A 26037-nucleotide genomic window follows, 5' to 3' on the forward strand; every position below is an offset into this window, starting at 1 on the left:
GCAGGGATGTGAAATGCACTTATAACTGGAGCATAATTTGCTCTGTTTACAAGCGAGCATCAGTCCTTGCACAGAAGTGGTCAAACAACAAGCAGGGCAGATACTCCTTAGGAACCTCATCTCTATGCTAAGGCTCTGGTTTCCAGGAAGCAATTTTTCCCTTAAGAATTATTTAATCAGAGAAAAATCTTCCAGTACTTGCAGACACAACTGCTGCTATATAGAACTTGGCATTACAAAGAAAGTAACGACAACACGGCCCGGCATCTGGAGGCTGAACATTTTCGAAGCGATAGGAGAGAGGATGTGGAAGATTGTACATAGCAGTGCTACCTGCTACGCACAATAACTTTCAAAGTTCTAACCTTCGACACTTAATTGGGTACAAAAGGCATTTATTATAGCCATTTTATCCTAATGCCCAAGGTATTCTTCATTAAATGCATTTCTCATTTATTTCCTATGTTCAGAAAATGTGTTTTAGGCAGTCTGCAAGTCCTGCTATTGCAAGTCATTTCTACCTGGCTGTAGAAAGAGGTATGATTGGTACAATAAAAAAAGAAGAAAAAAGTAGTGTCTATGCTCCACTTACGAGAAGGTGCATTTTATTTTGATTTGCTTCATGTGGATTTAATCAATGCAAATACAGAGGGGGAAGAGCGTTAGTGAGAATAATTGGTCGGTTTTATTCCTCTTTGCTTGACCTGCTGAATCAATCTACCCTGTTGCCAGGAAAATCAGAATCACGCCGACACAAGCATCTGTCCTATACAGACAGAAGAGAATTTATGTTGTAATACAGCGCTTAAAAATCACAAACTTTCCCCAAGTGGCTGATGTCTCACGCAACTGCCTGTCAGAGTAAAAACCACGATGTGGCAGAAAATACGGGATTCCCTCGGGTACTTCCTTCGGGGACTTTTAAGATCTCCAGAAAGTCGAGAAGCCCGTGCCTGGAGCCCGGGCAGAGGGGCGTGCGCCGCATGGCAGAGGATGAAGAAGTCTGCCGGGTGTCGGGGACTCCTTCCCTCGGGTGTGAGCACCTGCGAGGCGGTGACGAGCACCGAGACCCGCCGGGGCACGGGCCGGGCAGGGGAGCCCTGGGGGCCCGGGGCAGGGCCGGGCCGGGCCGCGGCCGCCGCCGCCGCGGGGTGGCGCCCGGCACCAGGGCTGCGCCGCGTCGCGGCCGTCGGGGCCGCGCCGCGGGGGGGGCCCCGCGCATCGCTCCGCGCATCGCCCCGCGCCCGGCCCGCGGCCTCCCCCCGCTCCTCCCCGCCGCGCAGAAACCCCACCCGCCGGCTCCCGCCGCCGGGGACGCTCCGGCCGGCCCGTGCCCGCGCCCTCCCCTGGGCGGGCGCTCGCCGCCCCTCCGCGGGGACGCTGCGCGGCCGCGGGGCCGGCGCCAGGTGCGGCGGGGCCGCCCCAGGACTACACGTCCCGGCGTGCCCGGCCCCGCGGAGCCAGCGGCGGGGATGGCGCCTGCGCGGGGCTGCGGGGCCGCTCCGCGGTGCCACACCCCCGGGGGAGGGAGGCAGGAGCGCCCGAGCCCTCAAACCACCGGGGAGCCCGCGGGGCGGAGGATGGAGTAGCGGGGCGAGGCGCCGCGGGAGCAGATAGCGCGGGGAGCGCCGCCTCCGCCCGGGGGAGCGCGGAGAAGAAGGGAGGAAGGCAGGGATCATGCACGGGGGGATAACGCGCTAGGGGCAGGAGGCGGGTGGTCGCCCGGAGACTCCGCACCTCGGGAGTGACGTCCTGCTGCAGTGCCGCTGCCTGCCTACGCTGCCCGAGCTCGTCAATGGAGCTGGAAAACATCGTTGCCAACACCGTCTTGCTGAAAGCCAGGGAAGGTGAGAGAGCGGCGGGAGGGGAGGGGGGGGCCGGAGCATCCTTGTCGCAGTCGCCCCTCCGCGGAGAGATGCCCGCGGGGTGCGGGCGGGCACTGGCGGGGCTGCGCGCCGGTCCCGCCGGCGGCGGCTTTCGGGGTGCCATGTGGCCGAGCCGGCGTTGGAAACGGCTCGTTTGAGCCCCGGTTAAAAGGAAAATATCGCTTTCCCCCCTGTGTGCGGGGGTTTGGGAAAGGAAGTGAATGAGATTGCAGAGATTACAATATTCACCCATCTCTTCCTTCCCCCTTCCCGCCCCCCCTCCTCAAATCTGGTCCCACAGATTGTGCTATTTCAGCGTCTATTGTTAAAGGTCAGCTGCAGATGCATTCATTCAAAAGGGCTTAGCAAATCTGCAAATAGCTTTCCGCGCCGTGTGGTGAGACCGGCAGGATCGTATCGCTTCAACGTACAGTCATTGCCTTATTCGGCGTTATTAGGTGAGATCATGTTGCTGCAAACATGCCCATTGTTGAGAGGGGGTTTGTCCCCAGCCGGAGCCGGGCAGAGGGACCGGGGGCTTAGCCCCCAGGCTGCGGATGCCCCGGAGAGCCCCGGCGCCGCGGCTGGGAGCGCGGCCGGCCGCGGGGGCCGGCTGAGCGGGGGGCTGCCTCCCGCGGCAGCCGCTGTGGACGGGCAGCTGGACGCTCCGAGAGATGCTGGGGCCGCCGGCACGGAGCAGCCGCTGCTCGGCACGGTGCGCGTTAAGAACGCGCTCGGGTGCCGGCTGCGCCGCGGCGCGGGGTTCTCGTGAACATCCCCGCTCCCGCCCCCAAGAACCCGCAAAGCCGAGCCCCGGTAGCCGCCAGCAGGCCGGGCTCGCAGGGCTGTCTTCCTCCCTTCGGGAGGGGACGCGGTTTCCTCTCTCCGCGCAGGGCGGTGCGTGCCCGAGGGAGGATGTCCTCCCGCGGCTCCGGGGCGCACCGCGGGCGCGGAGCCGGGCGCTGCCCGCGGCTGGGGCGCGGCGGGGCCGGGGGCTCGGGGCTTGCCCCGGCTCCCCGCGGAGACCCCGTCCGTCGGGGAGCATCCCCCCTGGCTGGAGGATGAGCGCCACGCGCAAGCCACGCGTCTCACGGTTGCAGCATCACTGCCAAGATGCGACCGTTTTCTGCCGGTTGCCACCCGGTTTTATGTATGTATTTATGTACTTGCTTACTATTTAAAATAAGACCTTTTTCCAAGCCTTTATTCAAACTTCTATTCCCTGAAAATACTTGCTAGACTGGGCGGTTTTAGGTGCGGTACAACCTGCAGCCTTTTTTTTTCCGCTGTCCTCTGAAGTGCCTGGAACAGCCCGCTAGCGAGGCCGGGGACTGCTCGGGTGGACTTCAGCTTTGGTCACTCTGGAGCTATGGAAGTACGAGTAAAGCAATATTAGTTTTGTAAAAAAAAATAATTCAAATAGTCCTCCCCTGGAGCGATCCTTTTGCTGGGAAAATAGTTCAGATTGTAAAATAATGTTTATATAACTCATGGGCTGTTGAACTTGTGAGGCTTAGCTAAAGAGTAAAGTCCTGAGATCCTCCCAAAAAAGCTCTATAAATAATAAGGGCAAAGGTGATATTCCATTCAGCAGATCAGTGAATTATAACTTTCTGACTTCTGATGGAGAATTTTTATTTTCTGTTGTAATTTTTAATATTGTTTAGGATGCAGTTGTTGCTACCAGCAGTACAATACTGGTTTAGATTTCAGTGGACTTTAGGAATACTTTAAAGGACTGGTATTAATTACAGTTATTGTGTGTTGTTTTCAGAGAGACCGTATTTTGCAAATAATTTTAAACGTGCCGCTCAGTTTTATGGTCTTTTTCTACCTTCCTCAGCAAGATGGTAACAGTAATGTTGTTTTATTGTGTTAAAGTCGTATTAAAGAAGCTGTTAGCTATAATCCAAATGGCAGAACTTTATTATTAAGATCTACTCCAAACTGTATTCCAACTTTTCTTTTAACCGTGTATGAAGCTCCAACAACATTTTTTTGAGGCCTGGTGCTTATTTATTTTGAAAGCTTTTTTGAAGGGGGTGTGAAATTTTCTGAAATGAAGAACAAAGGACAAGTTACCTACCTGACATCAGAGCCACATGTATTATGTCTGTATTGCGTGTGTTTCCACACTTTTAGTTATCATTACGAGCTGCTGCAAGTAAAGTGTTTTTAAAATGTGCAAGGAGCAATGTAGGTGGATGCCATTGCAGATGAAGACGATGGACAGCATATGGAAGACCAAGAGCAAAAGCAAATTAATATATTGAGGATTATGGTATCTAAAAATAAGTTTGTTCCCAGTCTTGCAGACTCCATCAATAGATTTAGCTGGGTGAACATGTAGCCAAAGCCAAGTACATACATGTCTGTTTCCACTTGTTAAGTCAAAAGTAAAAGCTATATTAGCTCAATTACATGGTGATTGGTGCCTGCAATGTGGTACTTAATGTCAGAAGAAGGAAAATGATGTGATCTATTCTGCAGACATTAGTAAAAGCAGTTTTATCACAATTGCAAGGGGAACACAAACCCAGTATCAGTAGCAAAAGGGAAATTTCAGGTTAGTTTCAAAGGGAGGTTTAGGTAGACCCGCAACGTTAAGTCCAATGGCGAGGACTTCTGTAAGGGACTCAGAAGTAGGGCTGAGTGACCACCACAAACATTTTCTAGCAAATATTGGTTTAAATTTTGCAACTCATTTGCTTTGGCCTTGCTAACGGTTTTTTTGTGGTCCCTTGTGTTAAGTTCCTTTGTAACTAAGTTGTACTAAAGCAACCCCCAATGCAAAGTGAATTGTTTAGCTGAAATACCAGGAAGCAAGTTTTATAACTGGTATACAAATACTTGCACTCGAATCCTGATGATTACAATGAGAAGCATACCCAGAATTAACCGATGCCATGTGATACATGAGTAATCTTATTAGAGCAACAAAAAGAGCAAATGCAGTTCACATACGAAAATGTATTTCACTGAATAATTTTGAGCAGAGAATAAATTTCAGGAAATCTTCATCTTTTTGCAGAATATGAAGTTTTTGACACAAAATTACACGTAAGTTACTTGTTATACTCAGAAGTCTGCCAGTCTGAACACATAAAAAATGGAGGTTTATTGCATTTGAAAGTTCATTTATAATTTATTAGGAATAAATTTATGCTGTTTCCTCAAGTATCATTTCTCATTTCTTGGATGTAAAATCCCATTTCATAAACCGCTAGTCCCTTTTAGGACTGAATAGAAAATACATCTGGATTAATTATAGGAACCAAATAGGTATTTGGGACCATCTTGTATTGCCTGGGGAAAAGAATAAGCAGAGAAGGGAAGACAAGAAAGATGAGAATCCTAAAAAGAAAAGCCAAATAATAACAATTGCAGTCATTTCAGGTTGAGTGAGAACCCCAAATTATGAGGTGGTGAAACATTTATCTGGATCTTTTCATTAGTCGTCTTGTTTCTGAGTCTCAGCAATCATGTCTGAACTACAGAATCATCTAGCCATTAGTAATGGAGATACACCACGCTGCTAGCAGTCAATCCGGGTTGGTGAATGAATCCCAATTCATTTTCCCGGTTTAAGGTTGTTTGACAGAGGACATCATCAGAACCAAGGAGCCAATGGGAGGGGTCCAGGAGAGACCAAGGGCTGAGTCTCCCAACATTTCAGAGGAACTTTTAACAGCCCTAACCCAGAGAAGCTTTAAAACACATCCATAAGGGTCGTGCATCTACCCCTGCCTGTCAGAAGCAATAGGCTGATAAAAGACAAGCCTTTCAAAGGGGCTGATGATTAAACTATGATGTTTGTATGAAAAACAAACAATATGGTCAGATAAGCATGACCAGGATATGGTGATTACCTAGATACTCTTCATCATGATCCATTCCTTCCTAGCCGTAAGATCAGTCTTCCCTCATGTTACCGGCTGCTTCTGTGTCTGTGAGCTTTCTTAGACTACCTGAAACACATTTCAAAACGCAAATACAACTTGACTCTGAAATTGCAAAATCCTTTACAAATTTGTACAGACAGACAGACAATTCCCACCACCTTAAAGTTTTAGTGATAACTAAATTAGTTGTCACAGTTATTAGTTTTAAAACAGCCAATTTGGAAGATAAACTATTGTTTTTCTCAGACCTGGGGGTTTCTAAAGTGCAAAGTTTACCATGTAAACCTGGTAAAAGGAGAAAAAAACAGAACACCTTCAACCACTAAAACACAACGCAAATGCATATTTTTTTACTCTTTTTGGGTAGACTGGAATTCTAAAATGGAACTTATTTATGGCACCCAAGCAGAGCCTTTGATCGGCCTAGCCAAAAGGGGTGACCTTCTTTTATATATCTCAGAATTTTTTGATGAGTGCACACTGATGCCATATAACATGTGAAATGTGCCTGTTCATAAATTGCTGTATTTTTAGCTTGCTTTTGCAGGATGATTACAGGAGAGATTTGTGCATGTCCTTATTGGCAAAAGACTAGCAATAAATCCTAAACAAGAAGCGTGATTGCTTTCCAAGAACTTGGCTGCAGAGCAATTGGAAAAAGGGCAGTAGAACAATGAAAAACATATTTTGAAAGAAAGAAGGTGACTATAGCGACAGCCAAAACCCCATGGAGAATATGATTATTGCAACTTAACTTTAGCAACTTCACTAACTGTTGCTTTGAATGCAGAATCTAAGATCCTGTCCTCTATCCCTTGATAAAAAACCAAAGTACTTTGTAAGGAAAATGTTGTCTCTATAAGCAGAGGAAACTTGCATGCAGTGACTCCGTTGAGTTTTCTTTTTGGAGTTCAAGAGAAGCTCTCACCACTGCAATAGCTTAAAAAAAAAATTCCAAGAGTGGAATCAGCCGTTACTTCAGATGTGTCAGGGTGCTTTTAAGCAGTAGTTTAGAAAAATGAGATTCCTTTTCAAGCATGTAACCATTTCTTTCTGGGGGGAAAAAAAAAAAGAAAAGAAATCCCAGAGTCCAGAATATTTCATTATATTCTAATCAAGGAAATTCAGAAAACAGGATTCTTCAGGCCTTTGTGAAAAGAATGTGTAAGTCTGAATGACTTCAAGATCTCCTTTTACAGAAGGGACTTATTTTTGTAGCCATACCTAGCTTAGAGCAAGTGTGGGTGTGTGTGTAGAATTGGCTTGAAATCCCTTTCCATGTTTTTTTTTTTTATAGCAGGGCTGATGCACCGCAAGTTAGGGCTGCTGTAGCTGTGCCCTTGGTGGGCACTCTGTTCTTCTGGAGTTCTCCTTGTGGCTGACTACACCATTTTGCAGTCATGGGCAGCAGGTCTTGGGATGTGGCAATGCTGGAGAAACCAAACACTCTTCCACCCAAACTTCTGTACTGAAGAGAGAGGACTATGCCCTTTCATGTGTGTTGTTGCTGTGGAACTGTGATTTTTATAGCTTAATTGCTATCTAGCTTGTTTGGTTTGTAGGCACTTTAAAAAATATTTAGTACTGAGCTGTGATGGTTTCTCAGGTTATTAACACATAGAAGCTATTAGCTAGTAAAACTTCTATAACAAATGTTAACTATAGAGGTTTGAATAGAGCTACTTACATCTGCTCCATTAATCTCATGTGATTGCTTTCCTCAAGTGCAAAGTCATAAATCTAGGAAGACTGCCTGTATTCATTATCAATATGTTCCTTTTCTGAGAAGGCTTTAACTGAGTGTTGCTGAAATTGTCCACTCAGAAAAGAATTTTTAGTATTTATACAAGACAATGGCATAATTTTGTGACGGTATCTAGCTTTTTGTATTAATTAAGAATATTCTGAGATACCTTAGGCAAAAATGTCTGAAAGAGGTGGTTTTAGGGATGCTCTACTGAGAGAGTTACCAGGCCAGCAGCACTTGGATAACATATGTGTCTTTGTGATAAACAGCTCCAGAATGAAAGCCTCAACCACAGTCTTGCCCTGAGATGGGCCCTACCACAAGTGTCCATGCCTTTGTCACCAGCGAGTTGGTGGATGGGTGTGCGCTGCTCCATTTTGAAGGCAATGAAGAAGCAGCAGCTAAGAAGGAATGCTACAGCTCTGACTTTGCTGTTTCTAGGTCCTGGGGGTATATTATACCTGTTCAGTGGCTGACCTTGCTTCCTATATAAAGGAAAAATCCTTTATACCTGTGGACAGTACAATGGGTTACTATTGAAAAAAAACCCCCAAAACCCCACCCCTGCATCGTTTCAATCTTAATTCTTGGAAGATGAGCTCCCTTTCCAGGTACTGCTTTGCTGGCTAAGATCTGCTAATGATCTCTTTCCCCAGCTCAAAAGATGAACATCTGCGTGCTGAGGACATTGATACTTGCAGTGAAGGGCCTGAAGCCCCGATCGTGTGTTCAGACTTATTAATACAAATGTGCTCTGATCCTCATAAAGCCCAAAGCTGACTGCTAGGATGTAGGCAGGGTCCTTCTTCATGTGTAAAGGCAGAAGTTGTATTTTTATTGCTTGGCTGACCTTATGTATTTAGGCATGTAGCTGGTTCTCCTCCTATACTATTTTTATGCCAGTGTTACTCTGTGAATGACTTCTGGTTTGTAGTGATCCAAAGAGAGCTACTGAAGCTCTAATTTAAGTGCAAGTAGTGGTACTAAAGTCAATGGGATTAGTTCCATGGCTAAAATATCCCCCAAATCACATCAGGATCCATATGGGTGCATTGAAAAAGTTTAAAAGCAAATTATTTTATCAAAGCAGTTACTGTCTTTATAAAATATTAGTCAAAACCAACCAAATAAACAAAGGATAGGAAATACTATCTTCCATCAGTTTTTACTATATTTTTTACTATACCTTCCATCTTTTTTTTCTTTTTTTCTTTTTTGTCAATGAAAATGGTAGCTAAGGATCCAACTCATGCTCATCTATGAGATCTTCCCCTGGATTTCTATTTCAAAAATATTCTATATGCTGTATGAGTTTTCTGTGTGGTAGTGGGTAAGAAGAGAATCAATTCCTCCTTATTTTTACAGGCACATAATCTAAACAATAACAAGATGATCTAATCCTAAGATTTCTTTAAGACCACAGGATGTGAAATTAAATTAAAAGGCCAGGAAAATAAAGAACCCTGCAGTTTGATTACACTCTGCTGTATTATCTTTGTAATTATTTTGCTTGGAGAATTTAAAAATGCATACTGCTTTGTGAGGCAGATTAGGCAGATAAACCAAAATTAAAGTAATCATTCTAAAGAAAATATTGCGAAGATTACGGGTATTTTATTTCATTAAAAAAAATAATCCATAGAGTTGCCTGTTAAAATGAAAGGATGGAACAAAACACAGGTGAAGGGGAAGATGGATGAGGCTGTGAGGTCTGTAGAACTGGCTCAGCTGCTTCTAGTTCATATAATGTCACTTCAGATACAGTTGAAGAAACTGTCATAAGCATTTATTCAGGGAAGAAGGGTAGGCTAAAAGGAGTAGAAATACACACAAGTACTCGAGACTCAATTTGGACCTGGGAGTGAATAATGCAAATAATATTAATGAAGGAAGGACGACTGTCTGTGCTCTAGGATGAAAATAGTTACTCACAGCTAACTTCTCAGTGGCACAGCGAAGGCTGAAAAATTTGTATATCCATCACTAGAAGTGCGTTTACTATGCATGAGTCGTGCCGTGGACTTCATGGGGGGACTGCTTGGTGGTTGGAAATATAGCTTGTTTGTGCTCAGGCTTCAGTCAGTTCTCACTGCTGCAATGCTGTTCCAGTCAGTAAAACTGCACCAATATAACTGAAGTGAAACAAACTACTAGCAGCCATTGGGAAAGGCCTACTATGTCATTTCGTCCCTTGTCTTCCATGCCCTTTTTAAGGTTTCAAACAGTTTTGGTATAAAAATGACTCAATTTATGGGTCTGTCTCTCAAGAAGTTTTTTTGCAGGCCAAGAAATCTTGATTTTTCTGGTTAAATTTTCTTTACTCTGATCTCCTTACTCGCCTAATCCCTTTTGTACAGTTTTCATTCTCCAGGTACTTCCTGTTTCTCATCAGTTGTCGTCTTGCCAAGTTTAACAGCTTTTGTTTTTTCCTCCTTCCAGCTTGTCAGCTTGGATGGTCTACCTCAAATTTCGTGCAGTTGGTCCTCAGGACAAGTTCATTCCCGGCAGTGCGTTCCTAGGAGGTGTGCCTAGGGCCGGAGTTGCTCTTGAATCCACTCTTCATCCTGGCCCACCTCAAAATCAGCTGAGAAAGCTGGTCAAATGGTAGGGGGGACCCTAGGGCAGAGACAGTACCAAAGAGGGGGTACATCAGGATATTTGAGTAGTTCCCATCAGTGAGTGCTCATGGAGTTCCCAGTTGCCCTGAGGATGCCAAAGAGGCAGTTAATAAGCAGTGGCAGCTGTTTTTGCATTGGTTGAGTATTCTCTTGGGTCCCATTGAATGCATGATTTCACTATGAGCTTGGCTTTTCCAGGTAGGCTGAAGTTATATTACAAGTTCTAGAAGTTACCTTACATTTGGTACAGTACCTCTTTTGCTTAACTACTCAAAGAGCCAACCTCTACCTTGTGTGGGCATGCAGCACGGTGACTTCTGGGATGCTGTTTACTAGGTGCCGATGCTCCTGGACCATTCCCCTTTTCCTAGCATTATTCTCCCACTGAATAAATTTGGATGGTTTTGTTTCCTCTCTCTGTTGCAGTAGTCTAAATTTTTCTAGACCGAAATACCCATATTTTACTCTTGCCACTTTTCTAATCTTTCTAGCTTATTTTCCCTGTCCTCTGTTTCTGACACCACCTTTGAATTTGAGAAGTCTTTGAGGTACTGTTTAAAACACATTTAATTAGATTGGATTAAATGTCAGTTTACTGGACACATCTAAGGCTTTATGTATTTTCTCTCTTGTATTATCCTCAGTTGTTCTTTGGTCAGTGTTTAGTCTGTGTGACAAGGCTCCTATCTAAAATGATTGAAACTGTTCTTTTTTTTCTCCCCATGCATGTGTTATGGGAGACCTTCATGATTCTATAGGAAGTCTTTATTTCCAATGAAAGCTTTAGACTCTGCCTGAATGAGCTTGCTCCCTCAATTCTATCTAGCCATCTAGTGTGTCCCAGGAAAGGGACTGCCTGCCAGAATGGAGAAACTGTGACGTTACAGTTGTGTTCACTTGGCAGCATCTGCAGAAGGCACTGATAGAGAATCTCATCTTGTGAAAAAGGTGGTAAAAAAAGAGAGAAGTGCAGCTGGAAGAAGAGGAGATTCAGAAACAAAGGGAAGATGTCAGTGATGCCAAGTGAAAGCAACACCAATGAGTCCTCAGTGACGCTTCTGTCAAAATACCCCCGTAGACAGTGCAAAGGAACTGACATCTTTAACAAGCAGATGAGTTGGGAAGAATGAATGTTAGGCTAAATCATCATTTAGCCAAGGTTGCCAAAATATCTGTGTGAGAGAGATATATATATATATCATATTGGTGCTGTTCAATGCTTGTCATTCTATTTTGTCTTGGATTTCTGCTGATTTCATCTTCCCATTGCTTTCCTTCCTGCTCTCTCATAGGTTTGGTTTTGTTTCTTACTGGGAATAAAGGTTAGATTGGGAATTGCATTCAGCCAGTGTGCCTTTTCCCGTCTTCTTTAGTTTTGGTTGTTATAGATTTCTTTTTATTATTTCTTTTTCAGTTCTCTGGGTCTCCATGAAGTTGGTTGCCTTTGGTCCAGCAGGAGAAATTCTAGTGATAAGCATGCTAGAAATCAATAGGGTTGCTTTCTGTAGGGGTCGTCTTTCTACTTGCATGGCAAAACTTTCTCCAGCAGAAATCCAGTGGGAAAACCTGCCTTTCCTCTTTTGTTGAGAAGCATGGTGCAAAAATGCAATTGCTCACCCTGTAAGTTTTGCAGAGGAAATTTTACTTGGCTAACAGTTATGGAAAATTAAGAGAATCTGAACACTCAGCCTTAATCTTCTTACTATTAAAGGAAGAACAGTTGTTGAGTGCAACATTTGGAAGCAGTGAAAAAGCTTACAAATACAGGAGTTGGGACTAATCTATGAATAAACCCTTTCTGTCTCCCTCCATAGCAATTCCACATCTACATTTCATCTCTGAATCATGATTTTGTGTTTTCTGAGGATGCCAAGTTATAAATCATACGTTGACTGAGAATTCCTCATGAAGCATGCATCTGGGAAAATTTGTGCTTTGTTTATTTCACCAGCAGCCGAGTTTTAGGAAGAATTATCCAGATGACTTACGTATGATGTAAGCTTCTCTCACGGTTACAGTACACCTTTCCTGGAAGCCCTGTGCATTTAGTATGCATCTCCTTTCACTATTTGCTCACTGAGAGACAGAGGAATGGTTCAGGAATTAAAAACAAAACAAAAACTTTAGCTCTCTGGTTTGGAGAGCTGGTAATAGACCAGAAAAGCGTTTGGAGTAAAGCTCCTGCTTGCCATGTGTCATTGACTGACACTGAATAGCAGCAGGTGCCTATGGATAGAATGATCCTTCCCCAAGCCTACCTTTTCAGCCTCCCGCACTAGGGACTTCCTGAGCAGAAGGTCTCTTTGCCCTATGGTACTTAATAGAGGGATCTATCCTTTATGAATTTATTGAATCCATTTTTTGACTACACTTAGGGCCTGAGCAGCTTCCTGTGGCAATGAGTTTCATCATGTAACAAAAGCATGCAAACTTCCCCACATGTGTACTTCATGAGGGACTGTCAGTTGATGTATGACTTATGTTTTGGCAACCTCAGAAAGCAGTCATTGTGAAGATGTAGAAGTGTCTTGGAGGGGAAAGAAAGGGAATTATCTGCAAATCAAGCAAATAATTCTGTTGTGGTTTTTTGGTTTTTTTAAACATGTTGATTTCATTGCTTCTGCCCTAATTTCTATTAAGTCATTCATGATTTTATAACCCTTTATCACATATCCTTAGTCTTTCTCCAGGCGGAAAGGTCTAAGTCTATCATCTCTGTCCCTTTGCATCTTCTAATTCTGTATCCTTTCTGAAATGGGTGACCAAAACTACACAGCGTGTGTGTGTGTACCATGGGCAGTGGCACAGTAATGCTGACCGCTTCGTCCTTTGTTCTTGTCACAATCTTAACTTGATGCTCGTTTGCTTTTTTCCACACTGTCATAAGTATTCATTACTGGGCCTACTGACAGCGATCTCAGAAATTTGTCTCCTGAGCTGCAGTGTTTAATTTAGAGCCCATCATTTGGTGCATATAGCAAGAGTTGTTTTCCTTCACATGCAATACTGTGCTGTCTGACACAGAATTTAATCTCCTCCCGCCCCCCTCCACCCCCCCATCTCTAAGTGATTCAATACTGCAACATACTCCTGCAACTTTTCACAGGCTGTTTTTGTTACATCTGTCCTGAAGAAAGAAATTCATCTTGGCAGCAAATGTCATCTTGCTATTTATCTCTTTTCTAGACCATTTATGAATACACTGAATAGTCCAAGTCCTGTTGCAGATCTGTGGCACCCCACTAGCAGCCTTGCTCCACTGTCAAATTCTTATCCCTGGTTTCCTATCTTGTCAATTGCTGCTGACTCACAACAGGGTCTCCTCTCCAGAAACAGTTTAGTTTCTTAAGAATTGTTGGTGAAGGTCACTGCCAATAAAACACCGTTCAAAAGCGTCAAAAGCCACCTGCCCAAGCAGCTTTGACTACAGCCAACTTGTTCCAGAGGTGAAGAAGAAAAGCAAAAACCTGTGAATGAGAAATGTTGGAATTTGCCAGCTGATGGCAGTATTTGAAGGAGCCATCCCTGTGACATCTGGTGATTGGCAAAAAAGTCAGGGTTGCACCAAGGGCTGAAAGATGAGGTCCCTGGTGAACACTGTTAAAATGGGCGCTGTTCGAATCTACCCATCAAATCTCTGACCGTCTGAAGCTGTTGTAAGGTCAGCAATCACTTCTAATGCTATGGAGGAGTGTGATACATGCCAGTAGGCCACTGGCCACAACGTGCTTAAAAAATAAACCCGACCCAAATGTCCCATCCTGCCCCCCAACCCTGCCAGTCCTGAAGAAAAAAAAGGTGATTTCAGGTAATTATTCTTCAGGACCCGTACACTAAATACTTGCCTCTGTCCATGCATATGTGCACTGGATCAACTTCTTTCACCAGACAGCCTAATCTGAAATCTCTAGCAGGTCTGGGGACATTTGTTATTCTGGCTCGTGCAGACCTCCAGCTGCAAAATGTTTATTTGGCTGTGAAAACTCTATGAAGTAACAAGCTTTGATGGATTCAGCATATTGTTTTCTCTTCCTTTTTTGGGATGCTGTTTGCCTCCAGCTCTTATGGGGAACACATCTCTTTTTCTGTATATCAGAAATATTAGACACCTTGTGACTGCCAGTGTGTCGCACAGGTATGAGCCATGCTCTGCTCGCAACCCTTTTGTGGCAGTCTGCACTGCAAACAGATTGCCTAAAAGTAATGGTGCAATATGACTGCACAACACTTTAATGTTTAACCTTGCTATGATTTCAAGTTGCTAATCGTTTATTCTTGCTTATTGGCAGCTTACAGGTTGAATAATACCATGACGCTGGGATTATTCATGGAGTCAAGTGAAGGAAGTAAACTCTGGCTCCGTGAGCATAGTTGGGAAAGCAGATAGAGAAATATATTATTTCCTGGGTGACCTCTCTAAGACCTCCTTGTGGTGGTTGGTATAAACAAACTGGTAATTGGAAAGTTTAGAATAAATAGAAGGCGGCTTTTTAAAACTTATGGATGTGCTGTGTAAACGACCTTTCCAAAATGAAGCTCAAGTCTATATGTTACAAATCCTTTGCAAAGGGATTGTCTGAATATATTTTTAAGCAAACATTTAACAGCTGTGTGAAGGCATGAAGCTTGTTTAGAAGCCCAGAAATAATTTACAAGGTGAGGACAGAGCATGCTTTTGTTCAGAGTCTCTGGCATAATTTTAAAAAATATTTAGTGATTTTTTTAAAATACATATTTTGATTTTTAGATACAATAAGTTGAGAAGGAATTAAAATCAGGAATGAAATACTGGATATTAAGCTCTGTTAAAATGTATATTCTGTGCAGGGAAGATCCAAACGTGAGGGGTCTGGCATGTTTCTAGGGCCAGATACCGAGGAGAGCAGGCAGCAAAGCTTTGATCTCTGCTCTTTGTTAATCTCTGTGCTTGAGGTTATCGCTCAGATGTTAGGATGCAGCATCACGTTTCGAAAGAGGGAGCATAGAAGGCTGCAAAGCTGCCTGTGTGAATCTTCTAGTGCAGGTGCAAGCTGAAGATGCCGTCCTATAAACACCAAAGCAGGTAAATAAATTTCAGACATGAGTAGTCCCATAAGGTGAACAATTTGTTGACAGAGGCAATTTGAACAATTGCTCATCAGTGAAAGTAAATACTTCACATCCCAGGCTCTTGCCTGCTTGTGTAAAGAAAGTCTCATTTTGTATGAGTAGAGGGCCTGATGCCTAATGCCAGCAGATAGTTGTGGGAAGACGGTTTTTTAAGGAGGTTTTGCTTGTTTCATTGAAAACGTGATGGAATTTGCAGACACTTCACTAACGTAGATCTGCACTAGTACCGTTGGATTGCAAACCACAATGAATGTGTGTTTTAAAAAAATACAACAAGTGATGTATTAACTTCTCTAATATCTCATTGCAGATGAAGTTTCATTTGGTCTTAGTAGACGAAGTTCAGCTGGAGGATAAAGCTAATTTTTAGGATTGCATAATTTTGCACAGGAGTGAATTTTGGTTTTTATAAGTCTTACTGTTTTCCTCTGGGGAGGGGGAAGAGGGAGAGGAACAGCTTGACAGGAATCAGTTGTTTTGATTTAAGAGAATGTGAGGAAATGGCATCTTCCAATAAATACAGATTTTATTAAAGTTGAATACTGTGATAAATAGCTTAGACTTAGAACTTCAGATTTGGTATGTAAGCAGAGCAACTCCACTGAGATTTGTGTGCATTGCTAAGATTAATGAAATATACTTTGTAAAGAAGGGCAATGATTCACTGAGTAAAAATAGGCAGCATCTTAAAGAGCTTGTAAACACAGCTATTAATTTTAGGACTAGAATCTTATACTCTTTGTCTTGGTCTGAGAATAATGCCACTGCACTCCATGACACTATTCAGTGGGTACAAATTCAGCTCTTAAATAGATTTTAAAATCGATTTTAAAATAGATTTTAAAAGCGGCCACAGTTGCGTTTTTGTTTGCAAGTTTTGTCCATCCTTTGAAATATCTTTATGGTACTTTGACTGTATAAAATATTAATCCTCTCCATTTTAAGCCATCCTCTACACCACAAACCCTGCTTGATACATTTGCTGCAGTCAGTTAGTAATAACAATTACAAAAGGAGCCACAGCTGACATGCCCCTCCTTTTCTACCTACTTACCTCAGGGTTTTGCAGTCTAGAAAGTATTCCTTGGTGTGAGTCACTAAAAAGATCTTGTGATTATTTTTTTCCCTTTTTTTTTTTTCCCCCCAGTGTTGATTGTGCTTAAGGCTTAGCCTGATGCTGTACTTCACTCTTGATTTGAGGGAAGGGAAATGACTTTCCTCTTCTCTTTCATAACCTCAGTTCTTGTAATTTTTATTCATTCTTTTCAGTATCAGAGAGAAGCTTTCTTTGGCTCGATGCAGCTTTGTGGCGATCTTCCCAACAGCTCCTGTCTTATTCCACTGTCTTGATCTTCTGCCTGAAGCGTATATTTGTTTTCTTTCAAAAGAAGGAAGCCTCAAAATTTGGGCAGGAGCCAAAGGCTCAATTCAAGCTCAATGGTATTAAATTTTATTTAATGGAACACAGTGAAATCACCATCATTTTCTATTGGACCCACTGGCCATGGGTGTCTTTCTTTTTAAGCTGAAAGCACAAGAAAACATATTTGGGTGCCAGCTCCTTTCACTTTTGACAAATAAGCCAAAGGCCCTGCTTATACAGGAATATTAGTAATCACTTTGTATGAATGGGGTGAGCACAGAGATCACAAATACAGTTTGCTGTGGTCTGTCTGCATCAGTGACCATTCCAGGCTGGAGCAAGCAGGTGGTATAGAGACTTGCCTGAAAGAAGTTCATGGAAAGCTAGAAGTTGTGGACAACATGAAGATCATTACAAGTTTTCCATCCTGGGCTGCACCTGATGATGTGCACTGGCACAGATGTGAGCCTTGGCCACTCCCAGCCTCTGGGCTCTCTGTGAAGCCCTGTCTTATTTGCCTTGTATACCTGATGTTCTTTAAAACACTAAATATACCATTTTGTATTCCTTTGGAAAGTGGGCAGATACAACCAGAGCCGTAGAACTGTGTGAAGTCTGTAGGTTTTTTTAATTTTCTCCTCAACACTTCAATTCACTGTTTTTACCATTCTTGCAGGGTCCTGAATGTCTATTTTTAGACTAAAGAAAAGACTCCATTAACTCATCTCTATACAGTAACCTGCCTATAGGAAGAATCAGTCTAGTTGACCAGACTGTATCTGGATATTTAAAATGTAATCAAATGCCTAGATTTCCATGACAAAATCTGTAACAACTGGCATAGACCTGATGGTCATTTGTGCTCTGACTCTACCTTGTTTTTAAAAATGAAGCAACGTTGTTTGACAAGCAGCTCCGTTTCTGGCCAGGGGTATTCCACATACCAACCATTACAACGTAGTGAGAAGTGATGGGACGTGACCCGTGATTGTGAACATGTGAACATTTATAAATGTCCCTGTCTGCAGCTATCTACGTCTGCCTGTGGTGTTATTCTACATGTTTTTCATGAAGACATAATAATATTGTGTATCTTCTAGTACTGCAGAGGCTTATTCCTTTGCCTAGCTGTGCTCTGTTTAGAAATTGTTTGGAAATGGTCTTTTCTCTGGTAACTATTTAATCAGAATTGAAACATTAATCACATTGCTGTGCAGCCATGCAGGGGCTATAAGGTGTCCCCGAGTGCTGTGGACTCGTCACCTCTGCAGTCCCTTGCAGAGAAGCAAGCCAAATACAGATAACATAATACCCTGCCTCCACAAGGCAGAGAAAATACAGTTTCAGGTGAGCCCCTCTCACCCCTGTAGGGGTTAGCAAAGACTGGGCTGTGACTCGGGGCTTGTCCTCCTCTGCAGCAGCTGTACAGCCCCTGCCCCTTCCTCTGGCTGCATATTAAAGTTGTAATCCAGTCCTTGGTGGATCTAACTCCTGTTTCTTCATCCTGGCTTTGCTTGCAAGGCAAACTGAGCTGCATGGGGTTGTCCAGTGCCTTGAGTTGTTTGAATATTTGCAGCCAGCTATAATTTTGAGTAAAGCTCCCTGAGAGGATGCTGTAACCAGCCTTTGGGCAGGGTGAATGGTGGAAACTGCTTTCCCTCTGCTGCATCACCATTATCATGCAGTGCCATGTACCCTCTGGCATAGGCTCAGCACTCTTCCCTGGCAGCTGAGGCACTGCCAGCCTGGGAGAGGGCAAGGCAAGAAGGCTCACTGGTACGGCCCCTTTGTGCAGCCTCTGGAGAACAAGAAACTTCCTGGCCTGGGAGATGTAGCAGGGACCTGCAGCTGTTTAAGAGGGGGCTGGGGTCAGTAAGAAGGTGAGCAATTTTCTAACCATGAGTAAATCCTGCACCTGGAAAGAGGAAAGGACTCAGGAGACTGAAGCCAGAGTGGGAGCAGGTCACCAAGCACAATTTTGAGTTGTGTATCCCAGGACTGGCATATAAGACTTTATTTTTTTCATCTTGTAAGTCATGATAGATGAGGCTAGAGAACAGGAGAATGGTTTCTACCACCAGTTAGCTTTGCGCATCTGAGTCAGCTGATTAATCGTTCATGGTCAAAATCTCTTCTGCAACAGACCTATATTCTGTAAAGCAGCTGAACTCAAGGATCTAATAAAGGGGGTATTAATGCAGGTGTTTCTGTTGCATGGAAAACAAAATATGCAATTAAGTTCCCTTCTGTTGTAGAGCTACATGTGTCTTTTATATTCTGTGAATAAATCAGCATTTTTTATTTGTTTTGTAGTAATTTGTAATACATGGATCAGTACATCCTACAGTAGCTTACCCTAATTATTCAGGAATCATCCCCTGCTTAATTGTTATGACTAATTTTTCAGCCTGGTTCTTCTATTAGCTGTGCCATGTAAGGAAGTAAAAAATGCATGTCATCACTAATTATCTTATGGAGCAATCATGATTAGTGCCACACTAATGTCCAAGCAGATCAAGGAACAGTCCTATAGCTGACACCCAGGCAAATTTCCCCTTGAAGTCACTGTAGACTTTGGCTGATTGAGAACCTCAGGATTAAGTCCAGATCTTTCTTTCTTCTCAAAATTAGGTAATGTCACTAACCCAGGTGAATTCTTTCTGCTTCTTCATGATATTTTTTTTGAGATGACTGCTTTCTTTGTTGTAGCATATCATGGTCTTTCTGAGCACGCCTCACATTTTCTTAAATATCCTTATTTGATCACCAATATTTGCACTTTTTTTAATAGGAATGGCTTAATTAAATTCTTGAAAATTTTCTGAAAGCTCTTGAAAATCCTGGTTTGCCTTCTAAGTTTTAGGCTGCTCTGTGCTTACGTGTGAAAGGGAATGTGTACACACTTTGAAGTTGATAGTATCAACTGCAAAGTTTATAACCTTACAGTAAACTCGTAATTTTTGCATTCAGCAATAGTTAAAAGCATATAGGTATGAACAGCCTTATGTAGGCACTTAACCTTCTCTTGCGAAGTTAGCCGCTAGCAGCTATGTCGACAGCTCGGTAATTTCACAGAAGTAGCCATTAGCGTTTCCTGTCCTCCTTATGAACTTTAAAAATATTCATTGTTTACTCCTGATGATAGTAGTACTGCAGATGCAAAATCCTTTAGTGCTACTCAGTATTGGCAAACGCAGTGAGAGATGATGCAGTCTTCTCTGAGCAACATAAAGTTTAACTAATCTACGGACCCAGGTAGGCACAGCGCCAGGGTAAGGAGAAGCACCTTGCATGTGGTCACACAGGGGGTCTGGGCAAGAGGCAGCAGCAGAATGAAGGTCCCTTGAGACCTGCTAAGCGTCACACTCGCTGATTTCAGCTCCCTGTTGTAGCAGCCATTTGCAGCCCATGAAGATAATTCACGTTATTTCACCTCACCTCTTGACTATAACCTGCAGAGAAAGTTGTCCTCTCGTGCAGCAAACTTCTGCTTGTTCGAATCCTTGCAAATATTTCTGCAACTGTGAAAGCGTTTTAACGTAGTTGCCACGACATGATGCTGTCAGAAAAAACGTATTTGTTGGTTGTAGAGTGCTGCTTGTTTCCTACAGACGATGTACCCGAGCAGATTAAGATCTGAGATTTTCCAAAATATAAATATGATAAAATACAGTGGAAAATGAGAGCTCCTGCTACTGTAGCTACTTACTGAACTCACAACTAAATTGAGATGGAACATGCTGGCCACCCCATATGAAAGCAGTGGGATTCAAATGCTTGTTGATGAAAAACAAAGTCATTTACATGAAAAACAAAAGAACTTCTCTGGAAAGCATTGAAGAATTAACTGTTATGTGGGAACCCACAGCTTCTCAGGACCTCCCCCCCTTCTCTTATCCATACCTAAAAATTTATCCAAGTATATCATTCATCAGTGATACTATGCTCCAAGCAATAAGGCTCCTTCCTCCCATTGAACTAAGATGAAATATTTTGGCTCTGTAGGGAACATGCAGGTAAAATGTTATCTCAACTTTTTATAAAGAGTAGCAGAAATGAGTACTGTGTTGAGACACTGTTGCAAGTGAGAAGGTCAGCTGAAATAGCACCACTCCAGCCAAAAAAAAAAAAAAAGTCAATGTGCACCTTGTTTAAAACAAATGGTTTCAAAGCGAAACTTAATAATTTGATGATGTGCATGCATTCCAGCAACACAAGTCACACACTGAAATAGTAATGTAGGCTTTCACTGTCAGCTGGTTTAAAATTTCTACATCTTAAGTTGGGCTCATGCTGCATAAATTGGCTTTTTAGATGCATTTAAAAATTGCAATCAAAATACTTGGTGGCAAAATTAATAAGTTAAAGATTTAAAGATTAATAGTGCAGAAGTGAATCACAGTTGTGACATGGTTTTTCACTCGCACTGATATTTTCCTGGTCACAGCACATGACCGATTGCTCAAAATGCTTGCACTGAATTCAGTGGTGACCCTTCACATCAGACACAGAAGGTGCAGAAGGAAGCGAAGAAGAGGCTGGCTTCATTAACAGCCTCTTCTCTCACAAGGGGTTTTGGGGAGCACTGGAAAAAGCCAGGACTCTGCAAGTCCTGGGGAAAGGTTTTAGACAAACATTGCCTCTACCATAGCTGGCTCAAGCCATTATAATGAGTTCTTCACTTCCATCAGGCATTACGGTGTTTTCCAGGGTCCACAGAGCAATAACCATACTGCTGGTCACGCACTTATGGGACAGTTAAAACCTAGTGATGGGCAATACACTCCCGGCATGGTACCACTCCAGCTAAACTTGTCAAATGTGGCCAGGCTGTCTCTGATCCATGATGCTAGGCTTTTGCCTTCTCTTGCAGTAGAATGTATGGGACAAGGCAGTTAAACTGAGCTTCCCCCTTCCTCTCTCTCCCCATGTTATACCCCAACCTGTGAGCCTGGACAGTGCCAGCGTTTACTGCAGAGAGCTGTGGCTTCTCTTCTGCTCCCTAGCAAAGTGCTGGAGCAAAGCACAGCCGATGGGCCTGTGGGATCAGTGATGGCCTTTGTGGCATCCAGGAGAGGAATAGGTGAAGGAAGGTTCAGTGCTGGATAGGATGTCCCATCCCCTGGGGTTTGAGGAAAGTAACATAGCGTCCCAGTATTTCATGTGCTGCAGCTTCTGTTGTGCAGTAAAGTCCCTTTAGGGACAGGTCACAGCCCCGCAGGGAGGTCAGATTGGCCAGGTCAGGGGGAGGGAGTAGAAAGAAGGAAGAGAGAAAGTTTTAGGACCTTTGTTCCCAAACGAGAAAACTCAGGAAAACTTGTTCCTGGTCTGGGAGGTTTAATAGTGTTGCAGTATTTGGTGGATTGTGCCTATGCTCAGAGCAGTGACTGAGGTTCCTCTCTTTTTAAGTACAGCTATAACTTATTATTAGTTACAGTTCGTTACCACGTTGGCTTCCGTGAGGCTGTATCAAATACTAGCATGTATTGAAAAAAAGTGGTGATAGTAAGTTTTATTTGCAGCCTGCTCTTTTAAATAGATCAAACGTTTTCAGACAATTTAGTAATGTTAGGGCTAGCTAAGCTTTAAATCCGCACCAGTGTCTCCCTGTGGTCTGTATAGATGTATATGTATGTATAATGTATGGCTCCCAGCAATAATTACTACTAGTGAAATATGGAACTAATAAATGTCTCCAGTTAGCAGCAAATTGAAGAACATATTTTAAATAGTAAGAATATTGTTTGAACTCCCATAAGGGTAGCAACATGTATCTGTAGACTTGGTTAATAAATAATTATGGTGTAAAATTAAACATATGGAAAATATTTCCTTTTCTGTTTTCTGATTTATAACTTAATTTAAACATTTAGGGACAATGTTCTTTACTGCAAAGGAAAATAACTTGTGTATGGGCAGGTTATTAAAGATATTTGATTTTCATCTATGAATATGAATTTGTTCTCCAAACCCTTATGCATGGGGAAATGTATACGCATGAATGGTTCATCTAGCTTCAAAGTAGAACTTTGTGACTTCAGAGTCAACCTCTGGAAGGTGACTTGCAAGTAAAACCTGTAAGAGTTTCAAGAATTCATCTGAAATCGTTGTTCCATGAGGCAATCATCCACAAGTCAGTCTGCGTTAAGGGCTAGTCTGGGACCTGTTTCCAAAGTATATGAACACCAGTGGGTTTTTCCAGTTGGCAGCCTGGGACCCGAAATATGTGTTACTTCTTACTGCAAGTACACCATGCTGCAGCCTGTGATTTAGAAGTTAGTGTTTGCAAATCATTTATGAAAACTTTCTTTTGCTTCATTTTGTAAAGCTTTGTAATTCAGCTGCTGCCCAAAGTGTTGTTAAGCTTGAGGGTATGAAGTGCTGCAATAGTTTTGTTTTAAAAGCACAGTTTTAATGCGTTTTAGGTGTTTTGAACTCCAAAAGCATTCTCAGAACATGGAACATTTATAATTTCCAAAACTGAGGCTGAAATAAACTGTGGGTTTTTTTGTTTTGTTTTGTTTTAAAGTAAGTAACACAACTCAGGCTATGGTTTTCTATAAAATCCTTGAATTTGAGTGGATGTAACAGGCTTCCATATTTAGGACAAAATGTTTTCATGCTGCTGATGCTGAGGAGGGAATTCTTTCTTAAATACTTTAACGTCTGTTTAACTGGTATTCTGGCATCATTACTGGACATCGTTCCATGTCAAGTCAGGGTATTATTTTATTTGGTTTAGTATATGTATTTGTGCAGGTCATTGCACCTCCTGTTTATGAATGATACCATAGACTGGGTTTCTTAGCCTACGCGTGGCTAAGACAAATACCAGTGGAGTCTGACGGAAAATGTACAGCCTTAATAGATGTGCTGTTATGCCCTGTTGAATTTTGTTGTTGTATTTATTTTGCTCAGAAAGAGAAAACAACTAATTAGCCAAGAAAGCTCACAGCTGCATAGCATACTCCCCTCTTTCCTATATACACACAGTCTATTGGTATACACAAAACTGGCACTAATGAAACATAAATAGATCCTTTTCCTGTGTGGAAAAGACTTCTAACATTGAATGGGAATGAAAGCAATAGGATTCTTTGGAAATCCTAGTTATTTGGGTTCCCAGTTTAGATTTTGGGCTCTAAAGCCCTTTGTGGTTCCGTACATGGTGTGATGTCTCCATGGGTTTGCTTGGGGGTTTTTTGTTTTATGTGTTTGTTTAAACCTGTCAGGAGATGGGATCCTGTTTGTGGATTTCTGTAGGCATGTTATTTGCTGCAAAAATCTAAGCTTGCGTTGAAGTTCCTGTTTCTGGATGGCTAGGGTTGTTAAAACCCTAACCTGAGCCTTCTCAAACCTCAGTCAGCGGCGTCCGATCTGGTATTGGCCTGATGTTAGCGAAATCCTGAAATCATCATTCTGAGATGAATCGGTTGCCTCCGGGTCGTTTCAGGAGGTACTTCATTCTTGTGCCTGTGAATGGCGGTTAAAAGAGCCCACACTGATAACGCTGGCTCCTTGTGGGGGCTGGACCACCACTGGGCTGGCTGAAGACGTGCATTACCCACCCCTCGATGGGAGCCTCTGGCCAGCCCTTCGTCAGGGCTGTGGTGAAGCTGGCTGAGCTCTGCTGCTCTGCAGCCTCCTGAGGAGCGACACAGCCCAGCCTGTGATAGGGGCTGCCGGGCTGAAGAAGTGCTGCGAGTCAGCTGGCAGCCAAATATGAAGTGAATTTTATCTTCTTTCTGAGAACACTGTACCCTGGGAGCGAAATGACTTTTTTCCACCCAGAAACTCCAGGAGAAACCTTTCTTTGCACAGATGCTTGAACAGGCAGCTGCAGCCCCTCCATGTGCCAAACCTACTTCTCCTCCCATGGATTTCAGGCCGCATCTCTGGTGTGCTCTGCTTCCAGCAACCACCCCTTGTTCTGGAATCAAAGCTCCTCTTCCTCCCAGCAGCCGTGGAGCCTTCGTCCATGAATCATGACTTTCCACCCCTAAGATCAAAGCTAGTTCCCAGCTTCTTTTGCTGTTATCTCCTCCCCATTTTAACTTCTCGCATCAGCTCCTAAAAACAGTGTTGCATGAGAGGCTTGGCAGGCTCTGAGCAGTGACTTTCAGCACTGTGCTATCGCCCGTGCGCTCCTCCATGGCACCTGCGCGCCTCTCTTTCTCAAGCTAAAGTAGCCACCCACTTGCAGACCTGGCTGTACACCAGGTCTCAGCCATTGGCAGTCCCGTCTATTCTGTTCTCTCTTGCTTCTCCGTGAAAAATGCCATCACATCCTCTGTCCTTTCTTCACCTATGGTTACTCTCAAGTTTATTGTTTTGAGAAACTAACAAGCAATGCAATAAAGTCGTGGCATTTATCTCTGTGCCTCCATAGCGTTTCTGGTCAGAGATGCCTCACGTTCCAGGCATAGCAGGATCTTCACCATGGTGCCCTGTGCTCTTCAAGACCTTGAATAAAATTCAAACAGACTTTCTGCATTTTATTTTAAAAGGCGGCAAGGCGATTTGGCTTCAGATAAGACAGGATGGATTGGCTTACACAGACTGCATGAAATGTGGCAGAATCCTACCCTTCAATACCCTTGCAGTAGAAACAAGCTAATGAATTCCCCATTACTGTTCTCATAGAGCAACTCAGAAGAAAACAGTTTTCTCGTTTAGTGAAACGTGTTTCCTTTCTAATTCTTCTGTGCTTTTTTAACAATTAACTTTCTGTTTAGGCAGTCCCTTGGCATCAATAGGAAACCTCCTATTTGAACACCTTTGCGAAGTTCATGCAGGTGGTTAGGGAAGTGCTAGCCCAAGCTCAGCCGCATCTTTCCTGTTATCTAGCAGAAACCCCTCCTTCAGACTTTCTGCACGCTGCGTGGAATTTCCTCTTCTGTCTGGCTGAATTTGTGGAGAGCCTTAAACATTGGCAGTAGCTCCGCAAAATTTTTCTGGGAAACTTGGTAGAAGTTGGGCTGAAATGGTGAATTATAATGAAAGTAAAGAACATAATATCACGTCATTCCTCGTGAGACTCGGTTTCTGCTGTCGCTTTGCCAGCATTCTGGCTCTGTGTGCATACCTGGGGCTGCTGGACCCCCAGCTCCACAGAGCTGCTCTCAGTGAGTTCTTAAAGATTTGGGCTCTTGAGGCTTAAACAAAACGCCCTTGTCTTGGAAAGCCTTCTTTTTCCAGGATGTGCACTAGTAGACTGCAGCAGGGAGGTGGAGGGTAGCTTATAGACAATGATAAATTTTCAAGAGGTCTCTTCTTCCTATAGACAGGCATATCGTATACAGGAATCATTAAACTGCCCCCCAAAAGGTTTGCATTTAGTGGTGACAAATCTGAAGGGTACCAGTGACTAAGTTAGATAAACTTTGAAATGCCTAATTGTTCTGTTTTTCAAACGTGCCCTCACAGTAATGTT

General features: G+C 43.2%; 1 protein-coding gene across 1 annotated transcript in view; it reads left to right on the top strand.

Moving 5' to 3' along the window:
- Positions 1–1570: 1570 nt before the first annotated feature.
- GRK5 (G protein-coupled receptor kinase 5) overlaps positions 1571–26037 on the top strand; it is a 175385-nt gene continuing 150918 nt past the window's right edge. The window contains exon 1 of the mRNA XM_076339118.1: positions 1571–1847. Coding sequence (XP_076195233.1) covers positions 1796–1847 — 52 coding nt within the window. The 5' untranslated portion in view covers positions 1571–1795. The remainder of the gene's footprint in view (positions 1848–26037) is intronic.

The sequence above is a fragment of the Aptenodytes patagonicus genome, chromosome 5, assembly GCF_965638725.1.
Source record: "Aptenodytes patagonicus chromosome 5, bAptPat1.pri.cur, whole genome shotgun sequence".
Lineage (NCBI taxonomy): Eukaryota > Metazoa > Chordata > Aves > Sphenisciformes > Spheniscidae > Aptenodytes > Aptenodytes patagonicus.